Source organism: Vicugna pacos, chromosome 17 (assembly GCF_048564905.1).
Source record: "Vicugna pacos chromosome 17, VicPac4, whole genome shotgun sequence".
Classification (NCBI taxonomy): Eukaryota; Metazoa; Chordata; class Mammalia; order Artiodactyla; family Camelidae; genus Vicugna; species Vicugna pacos.
This window is the reverse complement of record NC_133003.1, coordinates 18,722,620-18,741,790: the sequence shown is the minus strand read 5'-3', so window position 1 is coordinate 18,741,790 and position 19,171 is coordinate 18,722,620. Positions and strand designations below refer to the sequence as shown.

General features: G+C 41.9%; 1 protein-coding gene across 2 annotated transcripts in view; it reads right to left on the bottom strand.

Moving 5' to 3' along the window:
• LARS2 (leucyl-tRNA synthetase 2, mitochondrial) overlaps positions 1-18,260 on the bottom strand; it is a 131,342-nt gene extending 113,082 nt beyond the window's left edge. The window contains exons 1-3 of one of the 2 annotated variants that reach the window (XM_006200711.4): positions 18,148-18,260; positions 16,194-16,448; positions 11,127-11,255 (exon numbers count right to left, since the gene is read on the bottom strand). In XM_006200711.4, the coding sequence (XP_006200773.1) occupies positions 11,127-11,255; positions 16,194-16,427 (363 nt within the window). In that variant the 5' untranslated portion in view covers positions 16,428-16,448; positions 18,148-18,260. Of the gene's footprint in view, positions 1-11,126; positions 11,256-16,193; positions 16,449-17,193; positions 17,605-18,147 lie in introns of those variants that run through there. The other variant, XM_031686686.2, reaches the window with a different exon arrangement.
• Positions 18,261-19,171: the final 911 nt, after the last annotated feature.

Here is a 19,171-nt window from a genome sequence, read left to right as displayed (position 1 = left end):
GCTCAAAGGGCCAGCCAGCTACTTGGCCTCTTTCCATAAAAGAGGCCCAGCAGTTCTTTTTTCCACATAATTAATGGTTCATATCAGGAGCTTCGTTTGTAAGTAGCCCAGCTGTTCTTGCCATGGCTGATTGGACCGGGGACAGTCCATGAGAAGAAGGCGGCCATCTGTGCCACTGAGCAGGAAGGGCCCTGCCTCTGCCTGCCCTGGACAACAACACTGCCCAGTAGATTTTGCCATATTTGGGCTGGTGGTGGGTCTGATCCACTCAGTCTGCTTTCTGGAAGGGAGATGGGCTTGGTTAACAACAGTGCTGTGGATCTCTCCAGCTTGCTATTGCTTCAGGAGAGGCTGGTTTGCCACATCCTCTGCCTCCCCATCCTGGGACTCTGGAAAGTTCAGGAAGGCCTGGACTTCCAGTCTAGCAAGACCTGACTCCCAAGCCATCCACCTTCAGCCCCTGCATCCACACGCCTGAGGCCAGTCTCAATAGGCTCCTCCTCTTTCTCCTTAATTGGATGCTTCTCAAATTATGAACATAATACAAGCTTATTAGCAAGTGAAATGACACAATTCATGGTATATAAAGGCAAGCTGATCCTCTCCTCCTGGCCCAGACTCCCATTCTCAACTCCTTGATGTAACCAGTAACACCAGTCTTTGCATTCTTCCACACCTTTCTCCTCACTCAAATACAGATATACAAGCATATGCACACATATATAGGAGCTGGCTGGGTTACTTTTATGGAAATAGAACCCGTTATACACTATTTTATGACCTGTTTTTTTTTCATTGAACATATTATGGACATCTGTACAAAATATACAAGTATTCATGTGCATATGTGTGTATATAGTTGTCTTTTTAAAAATTTCCAACATTCCCTACGTTAGATAGGGAATATCTATTCTATGTAATTTTAAGAAGCTGTCTAGACATAACCCACTCTAGCTGATCTTTCAGATCTGAGGTCTCTTTTCCTCTTGCTCAATGTGGCTGACCCGAAGTATTTCACCTTTCTAAATAGCACCTTCCCCTTCTTCGGGGAAACTGCTCCTCTGCCTACTTCACATAGTCTTGCTGTGAACTGCCAATTGCAAAACCCATCAGTCTGGCTACAGGGAAGGCACGTGCATGAACCCTCTTCCAGGCTTGTCTGATGTCTGGAGCTAGGGGTGGGGGTACAACAGAGACCAGGATGACAGCCGCACATGCTCTTCTCTCTTTGCTCCTTGCTCATGAGAAATGAGGATATGAGACCAGGGCTCCAGGTGGCCCTGCCTTCCACCTGGTGGAGATGTCTGAGAAAACACAGCTGGCATGGAGAGAGAAGCGGAAATGGGAGGTGGACAGAGACTGGGGAGTGATGTGCTTCAAGGACCTGGTCCCAGTTCCCAGAGAGCCCTAGTCCTACAACATTTCCTTTGGTTCTGTTACACCAGGATCTGTAAAAACAAACAAAGCCTCCTTTTTTAGCTTAAGCTGGCCTGGGCTGGGTTTCAGTCCCTGATAGCCAAGAATCCTGATGAAAACATACACCTTTTAGGATACAGCTTTCTCAGGAGTACTGCTTAATCCATAGACGAAAAACACTTCCCTGTATTAACTGTTAAGCTTCACAAGTTTTCTTTTCTTTGTCTTTTTAATTTTTAAGGGCTAAAATAATATAAAATTAAATTAAAACCTCATACTGCGGCTTTGTGCTTGATTACTAGAAAGTTCTGCAATATTTCCACGGATAATACCGGAGTACGGCTTCCAGTTGTGCTTTAATTCTCCCAGGGCTGCTTTGCTGGCAGAATAATATAACTACTGTGTAACCATGTTCCCCGAGAAAGAGGGAAACTTAATTACCACTTGGTTTCTTTGTTGGAACTGCCAAAATGGCACCAATTCAATGTTTCTGCCTATCAACATTCTGTTAGGTTATCATCCATATTTTTAAATAAAGTCAATACAGGGACAGTCAAAAAATCTGCCTGGATTTACGTAATATACTTATTCATTTCTATTTTTGTTGTCAGATGAAATTCACATGAAAAGATATTCTTAGCTCACATGTTACCCACGCTGTCTATGAAAATAAAGTTAGAAAAATCTAAAAACTTCTTAATATTTCAGTCTTACCAAAAATTAACAAAAAACAAATGTCTGGCCTAGAATACAGACTATGGGATGGCCTTTTTTTCATCTTAACGTCAAGATAGTTCTTTCCACCATGGGCTGGACCACTGGAATCAATATCTCTGTAAGCCAAGTTTCTATGAAACAGGAAAAGGTCCCAGTATTTCTATACCCTGGGTTTCCCAGATACCCAGTGACCAACTCATTCTTGTGCTATAAGATGATTCTCTACTGTCCAGGGGGAACAAAGGAAAGACCTACAATAAGATAACAAAATACCAAAGCTTGTCCCTTTCCCCGAGGCAAAGACTGAACTTGCTGGTCAAACTGTTAAAGCCCATTTATGTAAAAGATACCATGTCAGTGCTTCCTTTGCCAACCTTGTTCACCTCTTGGTCTCTTCTATATAGTCCATACCCTTTCTAGATACATGATGCCCACTTCCTCGCCTGTGATTTCTCTATGGCCAAGACTTTCCAAAACATTCACTGGAGGAACTCAAAACTCTTTTTGGTTCTAAAATTTAGATTCTTTTCTAACACCATAACTTGGTGTAATCCTTTCATAGTTTCACAAGTAACTAAACCTACAGCTCACATATGCCAACTAGACAATTTATCCTAAACAAATAAACAAATAAAAACCCTTCAACATCTGTATTCACAGTCTAGGGCCACCTGAGCCTTCTCAATTCCCTAGGCATTAACCTCTTCTTGGATAGGAGTGCTTCCAGCAGAAAGAGAATCAAGAAAGAGTCCTGGCAGCTATAGCTTGGAAATCTATAAAATAAACTTCCAGGGTGTGAAAAACCAGGATTGCCGGCTGTTCTAACAAATGTTCTAAGTATTTATAATTGAGTGAGAGGCTAAGGGGACAGGGAAATAACCCAGAAATTAGGGTGAGCAGGACACTACCCCACCTCTAGATGAAGGAACAAAAGGAGGAAGCAGATATCAGAGCCCAAAGGCTGAGACCAGTTGCAGAAGCTGAAATAGGGAGGTCTGGCCAAACGCAACTGGATTAGTGCATGAGACACTAATCTGGGCACAGAGAGAGAGATCCCCTAGCTTCTTCCTTCCTCCTACCCTACAATCTTGCCAGAATTTTTTCTTGTCCAAAACCAGCCAGAGGCCAGCTAACACCAGCGCTTAGGAAACATGGCCTGTAGGGGTCTGCCCTCCTGCCAAACAAAGCAAAGCAGGGGATGGATCTGACAGCAAACTGGTGGAAGACCAGCATAGGAACACAGGTAGGACTACAGAACTGACCACAACTTAAGATATCAAAGTGGGGTTAGGGCCAGCTACTGCTGAGGGACAAACACAGGGATCAGCGCCCTGGCAAATCAGACTAAACCGGCCAGGAAGTGAGGTATGGGAGCTGGGGCAAGGCCAGCCTCTGGTGTGGACTCTGTCACGTGACCATGGCTCACCCCTCAGGACCCCTTGCCTCCCTTCAGGCAGAGCTGGGCACCTCAGGGTTGGCAGGCAGGATGGATGGCACGCAGACGAGGAGAAGGGATATAGGAAGAGCAGAGTCACACATGACAATGTGCAGCTGAAGCCCCCAAAGGATGTGTACTGGAAAATGATAGGGACTGCTACCCAGAAGGTCTGGGCAGGGTGGGCAGTCAAAGGGGACTAGCCTTCTCTATGCTGTATTTCTCTTCTTTAAAGGGGAGAATACAGAATTTTATGTACAATTTTAAAATACTTTTTTTTTTAAGAAGGAAGAAAAGAACAGACAAAGGTACAATTCTTCCTCCAACACAGGAAGGAAGATCAAGTAGAGTTAAGACGACTTCAAAGGTAGAAGGGAAGGAAGCCGGGCCAGCTGGTTGTCTGCCCTCCCAACAAGAGGGAAGTACCAATTCCCCAGGAATGGTCAGCTTTCTCTCCCTTTTAACATAAACCAAAACTTTACATTTGAAACCAATTCAGCTTCTAATTGAGAGCAACCATGGTTACTGCTTCTCAAAAAAATTGCTATTTTCAGAGAGTGCTGTGGTTTCTCTGGAGTAGATTCAACACTTTTATTTCCAAGAAATGAGAAACTCAACGTTTAATTTCATTGAGCAAGTGTAATAACCTACCATTATTACAGACTGGGGATCAAAATCAAGTGGATACCTCAAAGTAAAGAATCCGAATGACGGTACCTAGGCCCAAAGCGGAAGCCTTTCTCTGGGAATGTGGAGGCAGATAAATCAGCCAGTTTCCAACCAAAATACTGAACTGGTAATTCATTCTCTCTTTCAAATCACATCTGAGAGGATAAGCTCTGGAAATCCACTCTCTACTTTCAGATGCTACAGAGATTTGAAAATCTGAAAGCTAAATGCCATAAGATGCACTCTCTGGGTGCTTCATAAACACTTGTTGCCTGATTGCCAACTGAAAACTAATGAAACATATATTACAGTTCACTTGCTAAGAACTCCCCTTGCCTCCTGGTATTTGTGGGTAATTGCATTATGATCGTGCAGCTGCCAGCCACACAGCCTCAATTTCCTTCCTCCTCCACCATGAACAGCAAAAAGGCCCAAGCAGAAAACTCTGCTTGGACAGAGCTCTGCAGCGTATTAGTCCAGCCCAACCCCGTGAGGGGGACCCGGCACCTTGATGCTTTAATTGTCCTGCTTCTGGCCCGGAAGGTGCTGAGGAGACCGGTCGAAGTGGAAGGCGGGTCATTTTATTTTCTAACCCTCTGTGCATACAACATAGGAAAACACAACAAAGTCACCATATAGTGATAAGCTTCGAATGTGTCATCAGACATGGTGTAAGTTTAAGAAGAAACTGATTGGCAGTGTGGTCTTTTCTGATTCCTCAAAGAGAATAATTGATCTCTGGCTTCAAGTGGCCCCTGCTTAAACACCCAAACCTCAGGACTACCTTTATTATTGCTATTATTAATTGGGTTACACTGGAAAATTGCATTACAGTTTTTAAAGCATTTTCTCATTGATTAACTCATACAAATCTTGTAACAAATCTGTGAGGTGGGAGGTAGGTAGGAAGCTGTCATTGACTAAAGCTGCAAATTCCTGATCAACTCATCACCCCCAAACAACCTCTCCGCTCATCAAGTCCACATGTAATCAATTTGTGCGCCCAAGGTCTGGTCAGTGGTTTGTGACTTCAGCTTTCCCCAAGAGAACTGGGATGATCGTGACGTCAGACACATCTCCATGAACGACAACAAGAACGTGGGGGACCCCAAGGATCTACTTGCACTCTTGTCTCATGTTTCTCCTTTGCACAACTTACTTGCTGTTCTAGGAGGAAACCAAAATAAAACAACCTGAAACTTTCCAAATCATCATTCTCGCCCACTGTCAAACCCAAGTTATAGTCTGTGGTCTGGCCAGGCTCACAAAATGCAGTATTTGCACTGTATTTAAGTAACAAAGAATCAATAACCCAGACTATATGAAGAACTCCTACAGAACAAAATGAAAAAGACAAACAGCTCAAGAGAAACTTGTCAAATTATGTGAGCAAGCCAATTAGAGAAGAGGAAACTTAAATAGATAATAAACATATGAAAATATCTCAGATTTCCTAGGACAGTACTCAGGAAAATGTGAATTAAAAACAGTTAAATGCCATTTCCTATATATCAAATTAGCAAAGATTAAAAAGCCTAACAGTAAGTGTTATCAAGGATGCAGGACAGTAAGAAATGTCACTCATTGCTTGTAGGAGTATAAATCAGCACCAACACTCTGGAAAGAAATTTGACAAAATGTGTGTACGCTGGGATTGTGCACACTCTGCAACGCCTCTCCTCCCACAGGCTAAGTCAGGTTCCCTGAAGCAAATATCTGAAATAAGCTAAAACTCCAGGTCAATGCAAAAATGGATAATTAAGTAGTCATAATTATACAGCACTTATAATGGATGGACTAACTCTAGAGACACAGTCAGAATAAATCTTGAAACAAAATATTGCCTGAAAAAGCAGGCAAGATATTAAGTAAGATGTCTTTTGTATAAAATTAAAAACACACAATACTTCATGTAACTGCATATGTATCCTTAAACAATCTATAAAGTAAAACCCTGAAAACATGAAGGCAAAGGAGATACACTAGCTTTTTTTGTTGTTTTAACTGAAGGATTGGAATCTGATTGTGGAAAGGCACAACTGTATCTGTAACATTAAAAAAGAAAAGAGTTGAGGCTAATAAGATTAAATGATAAGATCTATTACATCAGGATGGCAGGTCTGAGTATTTATGATAATGATCTCTGTACTTCTATGTTGGAACTGTTTATAATTTTTTTAAGTATCATATTTAAACTAAAGGGGAAGGGGAAAAGGGTGGGGAGGGATAAACTTGGGAGTTTGAGATTTGCAAATGTTAGCTATTATATATAAAAACAGATAAAAACCAAATTTCTTCTGTATAGCACAGGGAACTATATTCAATCTCTTGTAACAACCTTTAATGAAAAAGAATATGAAAATGAATATATATGTATATGTATGACTGGGACATTGTGCTGTACACCAGAAACTGACACATTGTAAATGACTATACTTCAATAAAATAAATAAAAATAAACTACAGGGGAGAGAAACTACCTAGGGAGAACAGAGAAAAAAAGAGAAGGCAGTCTAGACCAGAATCTGAGGAGGGCAGACAAAGCCCTTGAAAAACACATCTTAAAACTGACACAGAGTAAAGCAAGATCTGAATAGCCCTATATCCATTAAAGAAATAGAATTGTCATTTTAAAACTTCCCACAAAGAAAACTCTAGGTCCAAATACCATCACTGGTGAATGCTATAGAACAATAAAGGAAGAAATAACACCAATAATACACAATGCTTTCAGAAAATAGGAAGAAGGGAACATTTCCTAGCTTGTTTTATGAGGCCAGCAGAATCCTAATGTTAAATACAGACAAAGACATTATAAGAGAAGAAAATTACAGATCAGTGTCTCTCAGGCACATAGTGATATTAACAAATGAATACAGCAATATATATGTTCAAAAAACTAACATCATGACCAAATAAAATTTGTGCTAGGAGCACAAAGTTGGTTTAATATTTTTTTAAAAATCTATCAATATAAAAACATCACATTAACAGATTAAAGGAGAAAAGCCATATATCATCTCAAAGATGCAGAAAAGGCATTTCACAGAAATCAATACCCATTCACAATAAAAATTCTCAACAAACTAAGAATACAGGCATAATCTCATTTCACTGCACTTTGCTTTATTGCATTTCACAGATACTGTGGGTTTTTTCACAAATTGAAGGTGTGTGGCAACCCTGCCACTGAGCAAGTCTATCAGCACCATTTTTCCAATAGCATCGTTTTTTAAGTAAGGTATGTACATTTTTTAGAGATAATACTATTGCACATAATAGACTACAGTATAATGTAAACATAACTTTTATATGCACAGGAAAAACAAAAACTTCATGTGACTCACTTTATTGCAATATCTGCTTTATTGCAATGGTCTGGAACTGAACCCACACTATCTCCGAGGTCTGCCGGTAAAGGGGAACTTTCCAACATGCTAAGAGTATGCAAGATGGAGTAGAGCAGGAAAACCTTGTGAAGGAAACTGGGAGGAAGAAACGAAGATGCAGGAGAAAAACCTAGAGAGTGGGGTCTCATGCTAAGAGCACAGAGTCTTTCAAGGAAGGGGAAGCGGTCAACTGTATTACGTGCTACTGAGGTGAGAAAGACAATGACAGAGACACAACCAGGGAGGTCACTGGTGGCCCCGAAGAGAGCAGACCTGGTGCGTAGGTCACTCCACTTTTTACTTCCCATCTGCTGTTCTTAGGGTGCCTTAGAATGACTTCACATATCTTCATTCAAGAATCAAGCAAATCAACCAACAAATTAATAACTTACAGAAAAAGGCAGAGCTTACTGAATTTTTCTTAGGCCTACTGACTGATTTTAAACCTAAGACTCTAGTATTAGCTATATAACATAATAGAAAGCTCAGTGTATGGATTAAAGCTGGTGCTCGAGGACTATTTATTGAATGAATTAATCAACACACATGCTAGACCTTGCTTTTCCAGATCAGACATTCCTTCCCTCCTTAGAGTGAGGATCATTGAACCTGACCTGAATCCAACCCCTTTCTATCCCAGGGACTAGTCCTGACATCAGGAAAGAAGGATTTTGAAATACCAGGAAGCTCAACAGGCTTTCCCACTGTTGACCGTTATAGAGATTTCTGGTTTTGCCATTATCACTTAGAAATAGCAGGACAAGTTTTCACCAAACTTGGCAGGTATTTTATGGATGATCTGATTTAAATATGCGCTATGAAAATTAATAATAAATTAACTTCAGGAGAACCTGGAGGATATCCTCCCAAAGACAGCTTATCATCTTAAAGAGAGCAAATGACTTCTGGTTAGCAGGGGGGAAAGCGGGGGAAGCGGTGTAAATTGGGAATTCAGGATTTGCTTATACTAACTACTATATATATAAATAGATAAACAACAAGGTCCTACTGTATAGCACAGGGAACTAGATTCAATATCTTATAATAAACTATAATAAGAATATGGAAAGAAATATACATATAGCTGAATCACTATGCTATGCACCAAAAATTAACACATTGTAAACCAAGTATACTTGAAAAAAAAAAAAGAAAAGAAAAAAGAACAGAGAACGAGAGCAACTGAAATTGAGGAACAGAAGGAACCCGAGGTGCCTGCTGGTCACACCGACTAAGACACTGTAAACCAAATAACAAAGAGTGGTTTCAGGCCTCAACCAAGTCAGAAGTCACAGGATAGCAATACAAGTTGCAGGCAACGATCTACAGTCAAGCTGTTTCTCAGAAGGCAACTCCATGCAGGCTCCAGGCAGAAGAGAGCATGGATTGGTTTATTAAATGGCAGTGAATGACTTCCCAGATCAAATAAATAATAATCATGGCTACCACTTACTAAGGGATTATCATGTGCCGGACCCATGTACGACTTCATTTAACCCCTACAACAACTCAGGAGGGAAGGATAATTATTATCCCTACTTTAAAAACAAGGAGAGTGATTTTCAGGGACATTAAATGACTTGTGCTGCATCACTCAGCAAGAAAGTGGTACAATGGTGTTCAAAGCTAGGTTGCCCAATCCCTGGGTCCATCCAGCCTGACCTTGGGCTTCAGTTATTGTAAGGAACTCCATTTTGTCTTCTGGGCCCGAGCTGCCTCCAAGGGTCCGAGCACCTCTGGGCCTGGGGATTTACCTTTAACTTTCTCTATAACATCTCATCCATCCAAGGGAATTAGAATCCCACCTACACCCCTTCAACCACCCATCTGCTAATGTATCATGAATGTTCAGTTTTGCTCTAAAAGCTTAATCTTCAGCAACTGGCCTGCACTCACTAATTGTCCAAAATAAGTTGGCTTAAGTTAAAAAAAAAGTTAAATCTAGTTGAAGAACCACAGTTATGTAAAGAATTATACTTCATGCCAAGAGCCAATTCATTCTGCACCACCTCTTTCTAATAAACATAGCGGGAGTGATGGAAAGCAATGTCTGGGAAAAATAACACCTGGCATAGCCCAGGGAGACATCCCTTGTAGAAGGCAGATCTCTGAATCTGACAGTAAAAGTCATTAACTCTTCAAATGACAAAGAGACGTTATAACTTGCCTTCCTTTTTAGGAACACTTCCTGCTGCCAGTGTCAGTTCAGCATAAATTTTCAAACCAATTATGACAATGGATGCACTTACCTTTCTAAAAGAAAATCTTCACAAAGAACTGGGAAGTGACAGATACCCTTTACACAGGCCCTGGGAGGTTAATAAGAGCAACAGCCAGTGGGAGTGCCAGGAAATGTTTAACAGTGGACTCTCTGGCAGAAAAAGCCCTGATTTTTCGGGTTTGCTGATTTCCATGATGTAAATACTCCCATCATGGCGAATTTCAAGCTCCTAAGGTAACTAATAATTAACATGAGGTTGGGCACAGTGGCTCTCAGGAGTTGGTGCCAGCAGGCTCCAGGCTCCCGCTGGCGATGCTAGTATTTTTTAAACTCTTATGTGCTAGATGTGTGCTAAGTGCTTCATAATCATTTTCCTTGAATCCCTGTAACAGGCTAATGGGCAGGTACTATTTTATCCCCATTTTACAGATGAGAGAAAACTCGGTCTTAGATTAATTCAGTAATTAGTCAAAGGTCACACAGCTACTAAGTACTAAGAGCTGGCATTCGAATGCTGGCCGTCTGGTTCAGTGGTCCAAGTGCTCAGCCCCACTTTGATCCTGCCTCTTCTGTGGTGATCATTCCTGCTTCATCTTACAGATGACATGTTGCTAAAGAGTAAAGCGCAGGCTCTGGGCTAACTGGCAGTGGGGTAAGGGGGTCTGACCCACACCAGCCATGGAAGGGTCTTTCTCTTCCTTTCCCGTAAATTTCACCATGTCCTTCAGGACCCTTGGCAGATGTTCCCTCTTCAGTGGAGCCTTTCCCAACTGCCCCAGAGTTGTTACTCCCCACATATTTTTTTCTTACAAAAATTTGACTGTTTCCATTAGAAAATAAATACATGCTCATTAGGGAATATAGAAAATATCAAATACAAGGAGAAAAATCTCTTGTGGCCCCACCTCCTACTCATAACATTTGTTTCACATTCCTACTGTTGATTCATTCCCCTGTATGTGTTAGTCTATTTATTTATGGGTTTATGGGCCTCATCCCCATGGGACCATAAACTCCTTCTAGGGAGATATCATGTGTAACCTCCTTCCACTGCACCCACGGCCCACCTCCATCCTCAGCACAACACTCAACACACAGCTGCCCCCAAATGAATCCAGACGCTTTATTATGTCCTCCAATTCATTAAATGAACCCTGAGCTTTTCCTGTGTATCCTCACAGCTCTCCTAATCTTAACTAAGATTGGTTTTCTTCATGTGTCCTGAACCACATTCTTGTTGTCCTGAGTAGGCACTGCCCCATCATGCATCTTTCCTTACCTGCATCCCTCTCATCTTCTGGAAGCGGGCAATGGTGTCACTGATGGTGTACACACGTACGTGGCCCATGTGCAGCTTGCCAGAAGGATAGGGGAACATGGAAAGCACATAAAATTTAGGCTTTGATTTCTAGGAAAGAATGACCAAAAAATGACAATCAGTATTTATCAAGCATTCCCAGGGAATACTATTTTGGCATTTTACCCAAGATAATACTTTAACATTTTAGAAAGTTTTCTTTTTAAAAAAAAATCGTTCCCACAAGGTAAACTGACAAAAATATCAAATACCGAATTCAAAGCCCTGGCTTCACCTAAAGAATGTCCAAAACAATGCTGAACAACTGCAAAGTGCTAATTACCTATATGTATTTTTAAATTCGTCTTTTTCTCTTTTAAAAGCTTCTCTTTCAGAATAGCTATCTAGGTCTTAAAGAACTATGTGTTTTTCCAAATGAAGCTCTGACACATATGTCCATGTACTTCAAGGAAACAACAGTGAATCACAGAGAAGTGACAACTCTAGAAATGGAGCCCCTCCCGAAATTCCCTGCAGCTGTGTGCAGACTTGGATGGAAAAGGGTCCTAAGGCACCGGTTCAGGTCCCGGGTTTCTTCGCTGTATTGTGAGCTTATCTCTCAACAGAAAAAGTTGAAATGGGAAGGTGATGAGAAAATCATAGCCAGGTTGCCCTTTCCCAGGGGGCGATCTACAGGCAGCCTCAGGCCAGGGTTATATAACTCTCCAGCTTCCAAAGCCGCAGCTTCATCATGAGAAGCAAAAAAAAAAAAAAAAAAAAAAAGGTACTTGCATCAGAACAGGTCAAACACAGGGCAGGAGGTCCTTATTGGAACACTGACTTTTGGCGCCTTAATTCTTCCACTGTAGAATGCTGAATATTGACACAAGTTTGTGCACACGAGAGGATAAGGCTCCAAAGGAAAGGCGGTAGTCATTTTATTGACTTCTTATTGGGGACCTGTTGTTCTAGGGCTGGGATGGTGCTTTAATCATCTCCCCACCTCCCCCTCCCCGGCTGCCCCAGCAGGAATTTAATAACTCTTGGATAAATGTTTGTTGGCCTTTGTGCTCTGACAGCCAGATTACGAGTCTCTGTAGAGCACTTATTACCAAAGGGCATTTTTCCCAGCACACTTCACCAATCCTGTCCAGGTGACAGGAGCGTCCCCACTACCCAGCCTTAAATCTTCCCTTGGGGGAAAAGGGGTGCCTCTGAAGAAAGGAAGAGAACAGGTGCTTGCTTCTGTGTAGTCACTAAGGGTCTGGGCTGTCTGATATTATCAGTATTTTATTTATTTCGCATTCTGTTTTTCTCCTTCTGTCTTTACTCCCTTCCTAGAGCTCTACTAGAGTTCTTTAGGCTTTGCTTCTCCAAAATTAATGAAAACAAATGCAAAAGAGAATATTCATAACCATTCTTTTGTGTATGTTAGGGGGGCTATTTTTTTTGCTAAGTATTTGCATGACTGACCATTGACACAGCCAACTGGAATCAGGGGAGCAGAAGAAAACAGAAATCAGATTCTTGCCAAATTGCATTTGACTCCTTGCTTTAAACTTCCTTCAGCAAAGAAGTTAAACAAATTTCTAGCAAGAGCACTAACATGTAGCAAAACAGGCCAGAGTGGTACCTTCCTCTGTACTGCCCACCCTCTAGAAACTAGCAACTGAGTGGTAAGTAAAGCTGCTTGAAGGAAGAGAAAAGTGAATAAATAAGGAGTCTGGATAAATATATAAACTAGGAAAGGTGAAATACTGACGTGCTAGCTATTGTCAATTTTCTAGAAATGAATGGAAAGTCCCACACTGATCACACACTGTCATTGGAAATGCAGATCCGTAACTCTTCAGAAAACCTCAGGAGCTTGAGAGGATCTGAGATTCAGGAGTCAGTGGGGACTCAAGACTTCCCTTCTTTAAGAAGGCAAGAGACAGATAATCCTCTCAGCTTGCAAACAGGTCCCTCAAATGAGGGGCAAGACCTCATTCTGTTACTTGGTGCAGAATCGGAAATAAACTGACCATCCACTCGATTCAAACCTTACTTATTGCCATGGGTTAGGCCCACTGCCTTTCCCTTGGGAATTTTTAGGGACATGGGAAAACAGCTATTACAGAGTTCTTTGGGATCTGAAAAAACAATAAAATCCTTGATATAAACTATTTCTAGTCTTTCATTTTAAAGTTCTAACATTAAACCTATTTTTTATTATAATCACCTTGTTTTTATTATAGTGACATATATTTTTCATATTATGTTTATTTAACAGTCTTGCCCCAAACATTTCCCACATGTAGCTTCTTCATTAACATTTCCTTTCTGTAGTCTGTCCAACAAAGATAAAATTTAGGGCAAAACAGAGGGATTTGTTGTACACTAGCTAAGCCAAACTACAAAACTGAGTTTACAGAAGATATATAGAAAAGTACTGCTAGCAAGTCTTTGCTCTTCACAGATATTTTTGTTTATTGCAGAAAATGTATTAGGCTTACTGTTTGTCCCTGCCTTCTGCTTTTCTGTGTGAATTAAGTCATTTTCCTCTGTGACAATGAAATGACTTCTATCCTCTGGGGGTGGAAAGGAGGGTAGGAATTATGGGAGTTTATATTATAATTGAGCAGGAATCTGGTGGAAAAGGAAATTCTCATGATCATATAAAAGTGTAAGAATTTAAGCCTCTAAAAGAAATTAAGATTGGAAGCGATGGGAAAAGGCTGGATTTTATAAGTGGGTCCTATTATTTTTGTCAACTTCTGATGTCAGGAGAAAGGTAACTTCTGTCTCTTTTATAGATGAATTTAAAGGATGGAGGGGGAATCCTGAGACCTTAGGCAAAATCCTTTGCCTTTGTGGGCTCAGCTTACAATCTGTAACTCAAAGATGAGGCAAAAGAAGGTTCCGTGTGAAAGCTCAAGCTCCAGAATCAAACGTGTCTGGGTTTGAATCCTGGGCTCTGTCACTGGTTAATTGTGCATCTCAGCAAATTACCCAACCTTCTTCTGAGCCTCAGTTTTCTTACCCCTCCACCAAATGAATATGATAATGTCAACCCTTAGGGTTGTTTCAGGATTAAATGAGATAATAAATGCAAAGATGGTGGCTGACACACAGTAAAGTGATCATTAATCATCGTTGTAAAAAGAACTTCCATTTATGATGATGATGGCAAGATATTCAATTTCTAGAAACTCATTCATGTGGATTTCAAATGTCACTAATACCAGAGTGAGGTCGATTAGGAATGCCTCCAAATCCACCAGCATCTAGTCATATTTTCAGTTCCTGACAAAGGTAACATATTTTTATTCCTCTTGTATCTTTCATGTATATAACACTTCAGTTTGTAAAATGTGTTCAGTTACACATTTTGTCATTTGATTTTCCAAACAATTCCGTGAGATAAACAATGCAAGGAATTGGAGGCTTAAAGAGGTTAAATGATGCCACTGAGATCATACTGACTTGGGGGCAGAGCCAGTATTACTGCCCAGGCTCCACCAAGCACTCTCTCCACTTAATCATTCCTGGATTCAAACCCAGAGAGCGCCACCAGGGGATCAGCCAAAATATCCCTAATACTATTTACCTGATTAGTGACACATCATTTATTTTGATCCCTTTAATTTTGTAGAAAGCTACTCACTTAAGAATGTAACGTCACAAGATCAATAAACTACAACTTCAAAATGTTTGGAAGTCACTAAATTATAACCTAAACCAATAGAAAAAAGCAAAAAGCTAATTTTAGGCTCCTCATTCAGAATTACACTGCTCCCTAAGGTCTGCTTCCAAAATACACTTCATTACATTAGTCCAGTCATGTTGCCATGAAGAATTTTCACTTCTTAATGAGGTAAAAGCCAAGCATTTATTGTATAATAATGATGCATTACATTCAAACTTTCCTTTTTATCATTTCACGTATTATATGGTACATCTCTTTCGATACCAGATTTTCTTTGTAACCAATGCCAAAAACTATCCTTCAGTTTAACACAAATAGCTCCCACCCCCATTTTTCACAGAAAGAATGAGTCTGATAAGAATAGGAATCATGAAAAGGCGGTTGCAGCACAGTGTGGTCCTGTGCGGATCCATTATTTACTCAACAGCTTGCCTTTGGCCTAATCTCTGTAATTAAACATAGAGGGTCTGTATTATTTGACTGGTAACTATTAGGTCAGAATTTAAGAGTAAAACTCTATTTTATAGAGCTGTGCTCTGATCAGATTCAACTTTTTATGTAACAAATCACATCTTCCATTTGTCATTTTGACCAATATCGAGAGATAAGGATTTAATGCATCCAAGACTGATCCTCAGCAGGCTGGCTTCTCAGAGAAAGAGCTGCCCTCCAGCAGAGCACTCCATGGAAACTGGTACAGCCAAGTACTTAAGATATTTAATTCACGTAGAGCGCTGAGCTGGTGCATACAGACCAGAAGCCAGGGATCTACTAACTTACGCAGCAAGATTGGACTCTGGCCCCAGATCACACCAGGGAAGGGCTGGTACTTCCCAAACCATGATGGCAGAACAGGGTTGGAGGCCAATGTCATGCCAGGGAAGGGGCAGGCACTTCTCAGAATATGCTGCTGAAAAGTTCCACAGTTGAGGACACCAGGTGCCTCTCCTAGAGTCTCCCATCTGATCCTGCCAGATCGCTGTGTGCCGCCCCACCCTGGAATGGACCAGGAAGGACCTGACACCTGCTATGGCTCCTGTCTTGATGTCTTTCCCCAGTAAATGCTGCTCCAGAATGCCCAGCATGGTGCCATCTGCACACACCTTGCGGGTACACACACCACACTGAAACTCGTCCAAGCACCATCCTTGTCTCATCCTGGTTACCCCTCACAAGCATCCTAGGAAGCAGGTGGGCACTACTATTATCACCGCCCATTTTCAATATGAAAACTGAAGCCCAACGAGATTTGGTCATTTGGTTCAAGGTTACATACTTAATAACTTACCCAAGCAATCTGACCCCAGTCCAAGCCCTCAGTCCCTCTTCTTGACCCTTTTAGAAGCTCTAAGAATACTCACATCAGCTTCTGAAATTTTGAAAGCCTGTTCTTTTATTCGTTGATGCCACCATTTCTCAACATCCTTTCTCGTCTGCAATGTGTACTCCTTGGTCCACTTTCCTGTGGCACTGTAAATATCTCTGAAACAGCCAGGAATCACTCTCCTTCCCAACTTGATGACATCTGGCCCACTATTTGGCTGTCTTTTCAGAAAAGAGGCATATAAACCCAGTCTCTGCCAAGCAGGAGCCATTCTTCAGGAGGCAGGAAGGCCCTGAAAGAAAGGGTGGAGAGCACAAGTGTGAGCTGCCTGGAACCCTCCCTGAGCTTGGCCTTCCATTCAGGACAGCCCATCCTGAGCATAAAAGCAATGGAAGAATTCATAAAAGAAAATATTAATAAATCTCTCTAAAAAGTGTAAAATACCTGCATATCAAAAACACCATGAACAAAATTAGAAAGCAAACAATAAGCTAAGAGGAAATGGCCAAAACTGCAACAAAAGATTATCCTTCTCTATAAAGAGTTCACATATGAGAAGAGAAACATTAAAAACCTAATTTTAAAAATTGGCAAAGGAGAAAAGGATAGAGGAAATACAAATGACTAATAAATATATGAAAAAGAGCAACTTCACAACTAATCAAAGGAATGCAAATTAAAACATGGAAATATTTTGCTTATTGGATTGGCAAAACCTGTTATTTTAAAAATGTGCATTTTTATGCACTGCTGGTAGAAATGTAAAATGATTCCACCTCCCTAAGGAGCAATCTGGTAACATGTTTCCAGACCTTTTAAGAAAAGTCCACACCCTTTGTGTTAGGGGCACCCCAAGACTCAGTGGGGCTCAGCATATAGCACATTCAGGGCTATGCTTTATTACAGTCTTGGAGCTCTGCTCAGTTCCCTTCTTTTACTTCCCAGACTCTGCTCTGAGCCACTGCCCCACTAACCCCTGATGGGCACTGCCACTTTCTGAGGGGGAGTAGCCATTTTATTGGAGGACCAGGCCATACCATGAATGTGAAAGGTGTGATCCATGTCTTGTGTTAGGGTCAACTTGGTCCTTTTCTTCCTTAGCTCTGTCACATCAGTCTCTTGTCTAGATGTTTAGAATCTTGTCTCTTCTTCCACAACCTTCTAAAGCATCAATCCCCACTACTCCAGTTCTCTCTAGAGTCAGCCCAGACCTCAGCCTCACTTAGAGCTTAAGGTTAAGTTTTTTGAGAACAGTGGGGGTAACGTGACATAAGCAGGAGGTGGGAGGAGGGGGCTGAGAACTGGACCCAAAATGACAATCATACATGGACAGAGAAACTGAGAAAATAAGTAGGAAAAGACAGGCAAAGAAAAAGAACACATTGGAGAAGCATATGAGGGCATTTTGCGCGCCCTAAGAAAGTGTGCTGGGAAAGTGTTCTTAAAGGAATCAAGTTTTGTCCGTCCCCCACCCCCCTCAAAAGCCCCTAACTCCCTATGTGACCTTGGGCAAATTATTTCCTGTCTAGAAGATCAGCGTCTCCTTAAAATGAAAGATGAAACCCAGACGATCTCTGAGGACCTTCGGGCTCTAACATGCTGTGACAATGACCTGTGGCTCACAGAGACGATTAGAGTCAATGGATGACTTTTAACAAGACCAACCACCCCCCCCCCCGCCCAGGGAGCAAAGATCCAGGGACGAACTGGGGTAGGGGAGCGGCGGTGAGAGGAACTTTAGCGCAAAACTGTATGTATATGTGTGTTTTTCTGGGAGAGAGTCCAAAGCTATCAACGGGGTCGCTGGCTCAAATAGTCTGAAGATCTGAATCTCGGAGACTTTTCCAGTTTGGAAACTGCAGGGCTCCGAGACAACCAAATCCAGCCCGCACCTTCCCTTCCGGCTCCCAGCAATTAGAAATCTACTGATCCAGGAATAGAGGAGATAAAGCCTTGTCTCTTGTCCCGCTGAGCCACGGTCAGGGGTTTACCTGCTCACAGGCTCTAGCCTGCGGATCCTTACGCCTCGATTCCCACCTTAGGCGAACACCAGTCTGTCATCATGGGCGCCGCCATGCTGGCAGAACAACAACTTTATTGACGGTGGCCGCCGCAGACACAGACAGGCGGGGGCGGAGTCGAAGGAGGTGGAGCGCTGCCTTGTTCCCACTCCCGGCATTCCTTGGGTCGGGGACAGCTGCATGGCAGTCCCGGTTCCGCTGTCCTGTCACAGGCTCCGTCCCCGGTCGCCAAGCCCCGCCCTTGGGCACAGTCCTCTGCCCTGCATCTGGCGTCAGCAAAACTAGGGGTCAGATTCTTACAGATGTAGCAAGCTTGTGGAAGCCATCAGTTCGGTGGCCCCAGAATAAAGTAGGCGGCACGTAGTGTAAAGACCGCTGGAGGAGTCCTGAGGCCAAAGTTCGAAGCCCATCGTAGCTACAGCCTCCTATGGGGCTTGGGCAGGTCTCTCAACCTCTTGATCCTTAATGCACCACATGATGGTTAAAGCATCCTCCCCTGTATGCGTGATCTTGTAGCTCTGGGAGGGGTATTACCAGGCCAAGACTGGAGGTAAAGTGTACGTTTCTCACCTGCTACATGGGCTGGGAGTCAGGAAAGCAAGATGCCAGACCACCCACTTTCCTATTTCCTTGCTACAAATATATAAATGAACCAGTGAATGAACTGCAAAGGACCTGTAGTGTTAAGGTATACTTTTCAAAACTGTAAAACTTGTTTAAAGGAGATTTTGAAGAACACACATATGTGAGCAATCAGGAATCCCAGATTTGCTAATTGTGCAAAACTGGTTGATATCCTATAGGATAAGAAAAAGTAATGTTTGGGAGCTATCTTTTTCTACAGGGCTGAAATCAATTGTACCTCTAGCAAACAAAATTAATCCCATTACTTCTATGCTACATCTGTATTCTAAATCTTAACTTTTACAGAGCTGAACAATAGAAGACAAGCAAGTGTACACACCCCATAGCACCAGATGATCCCCAGACCGGC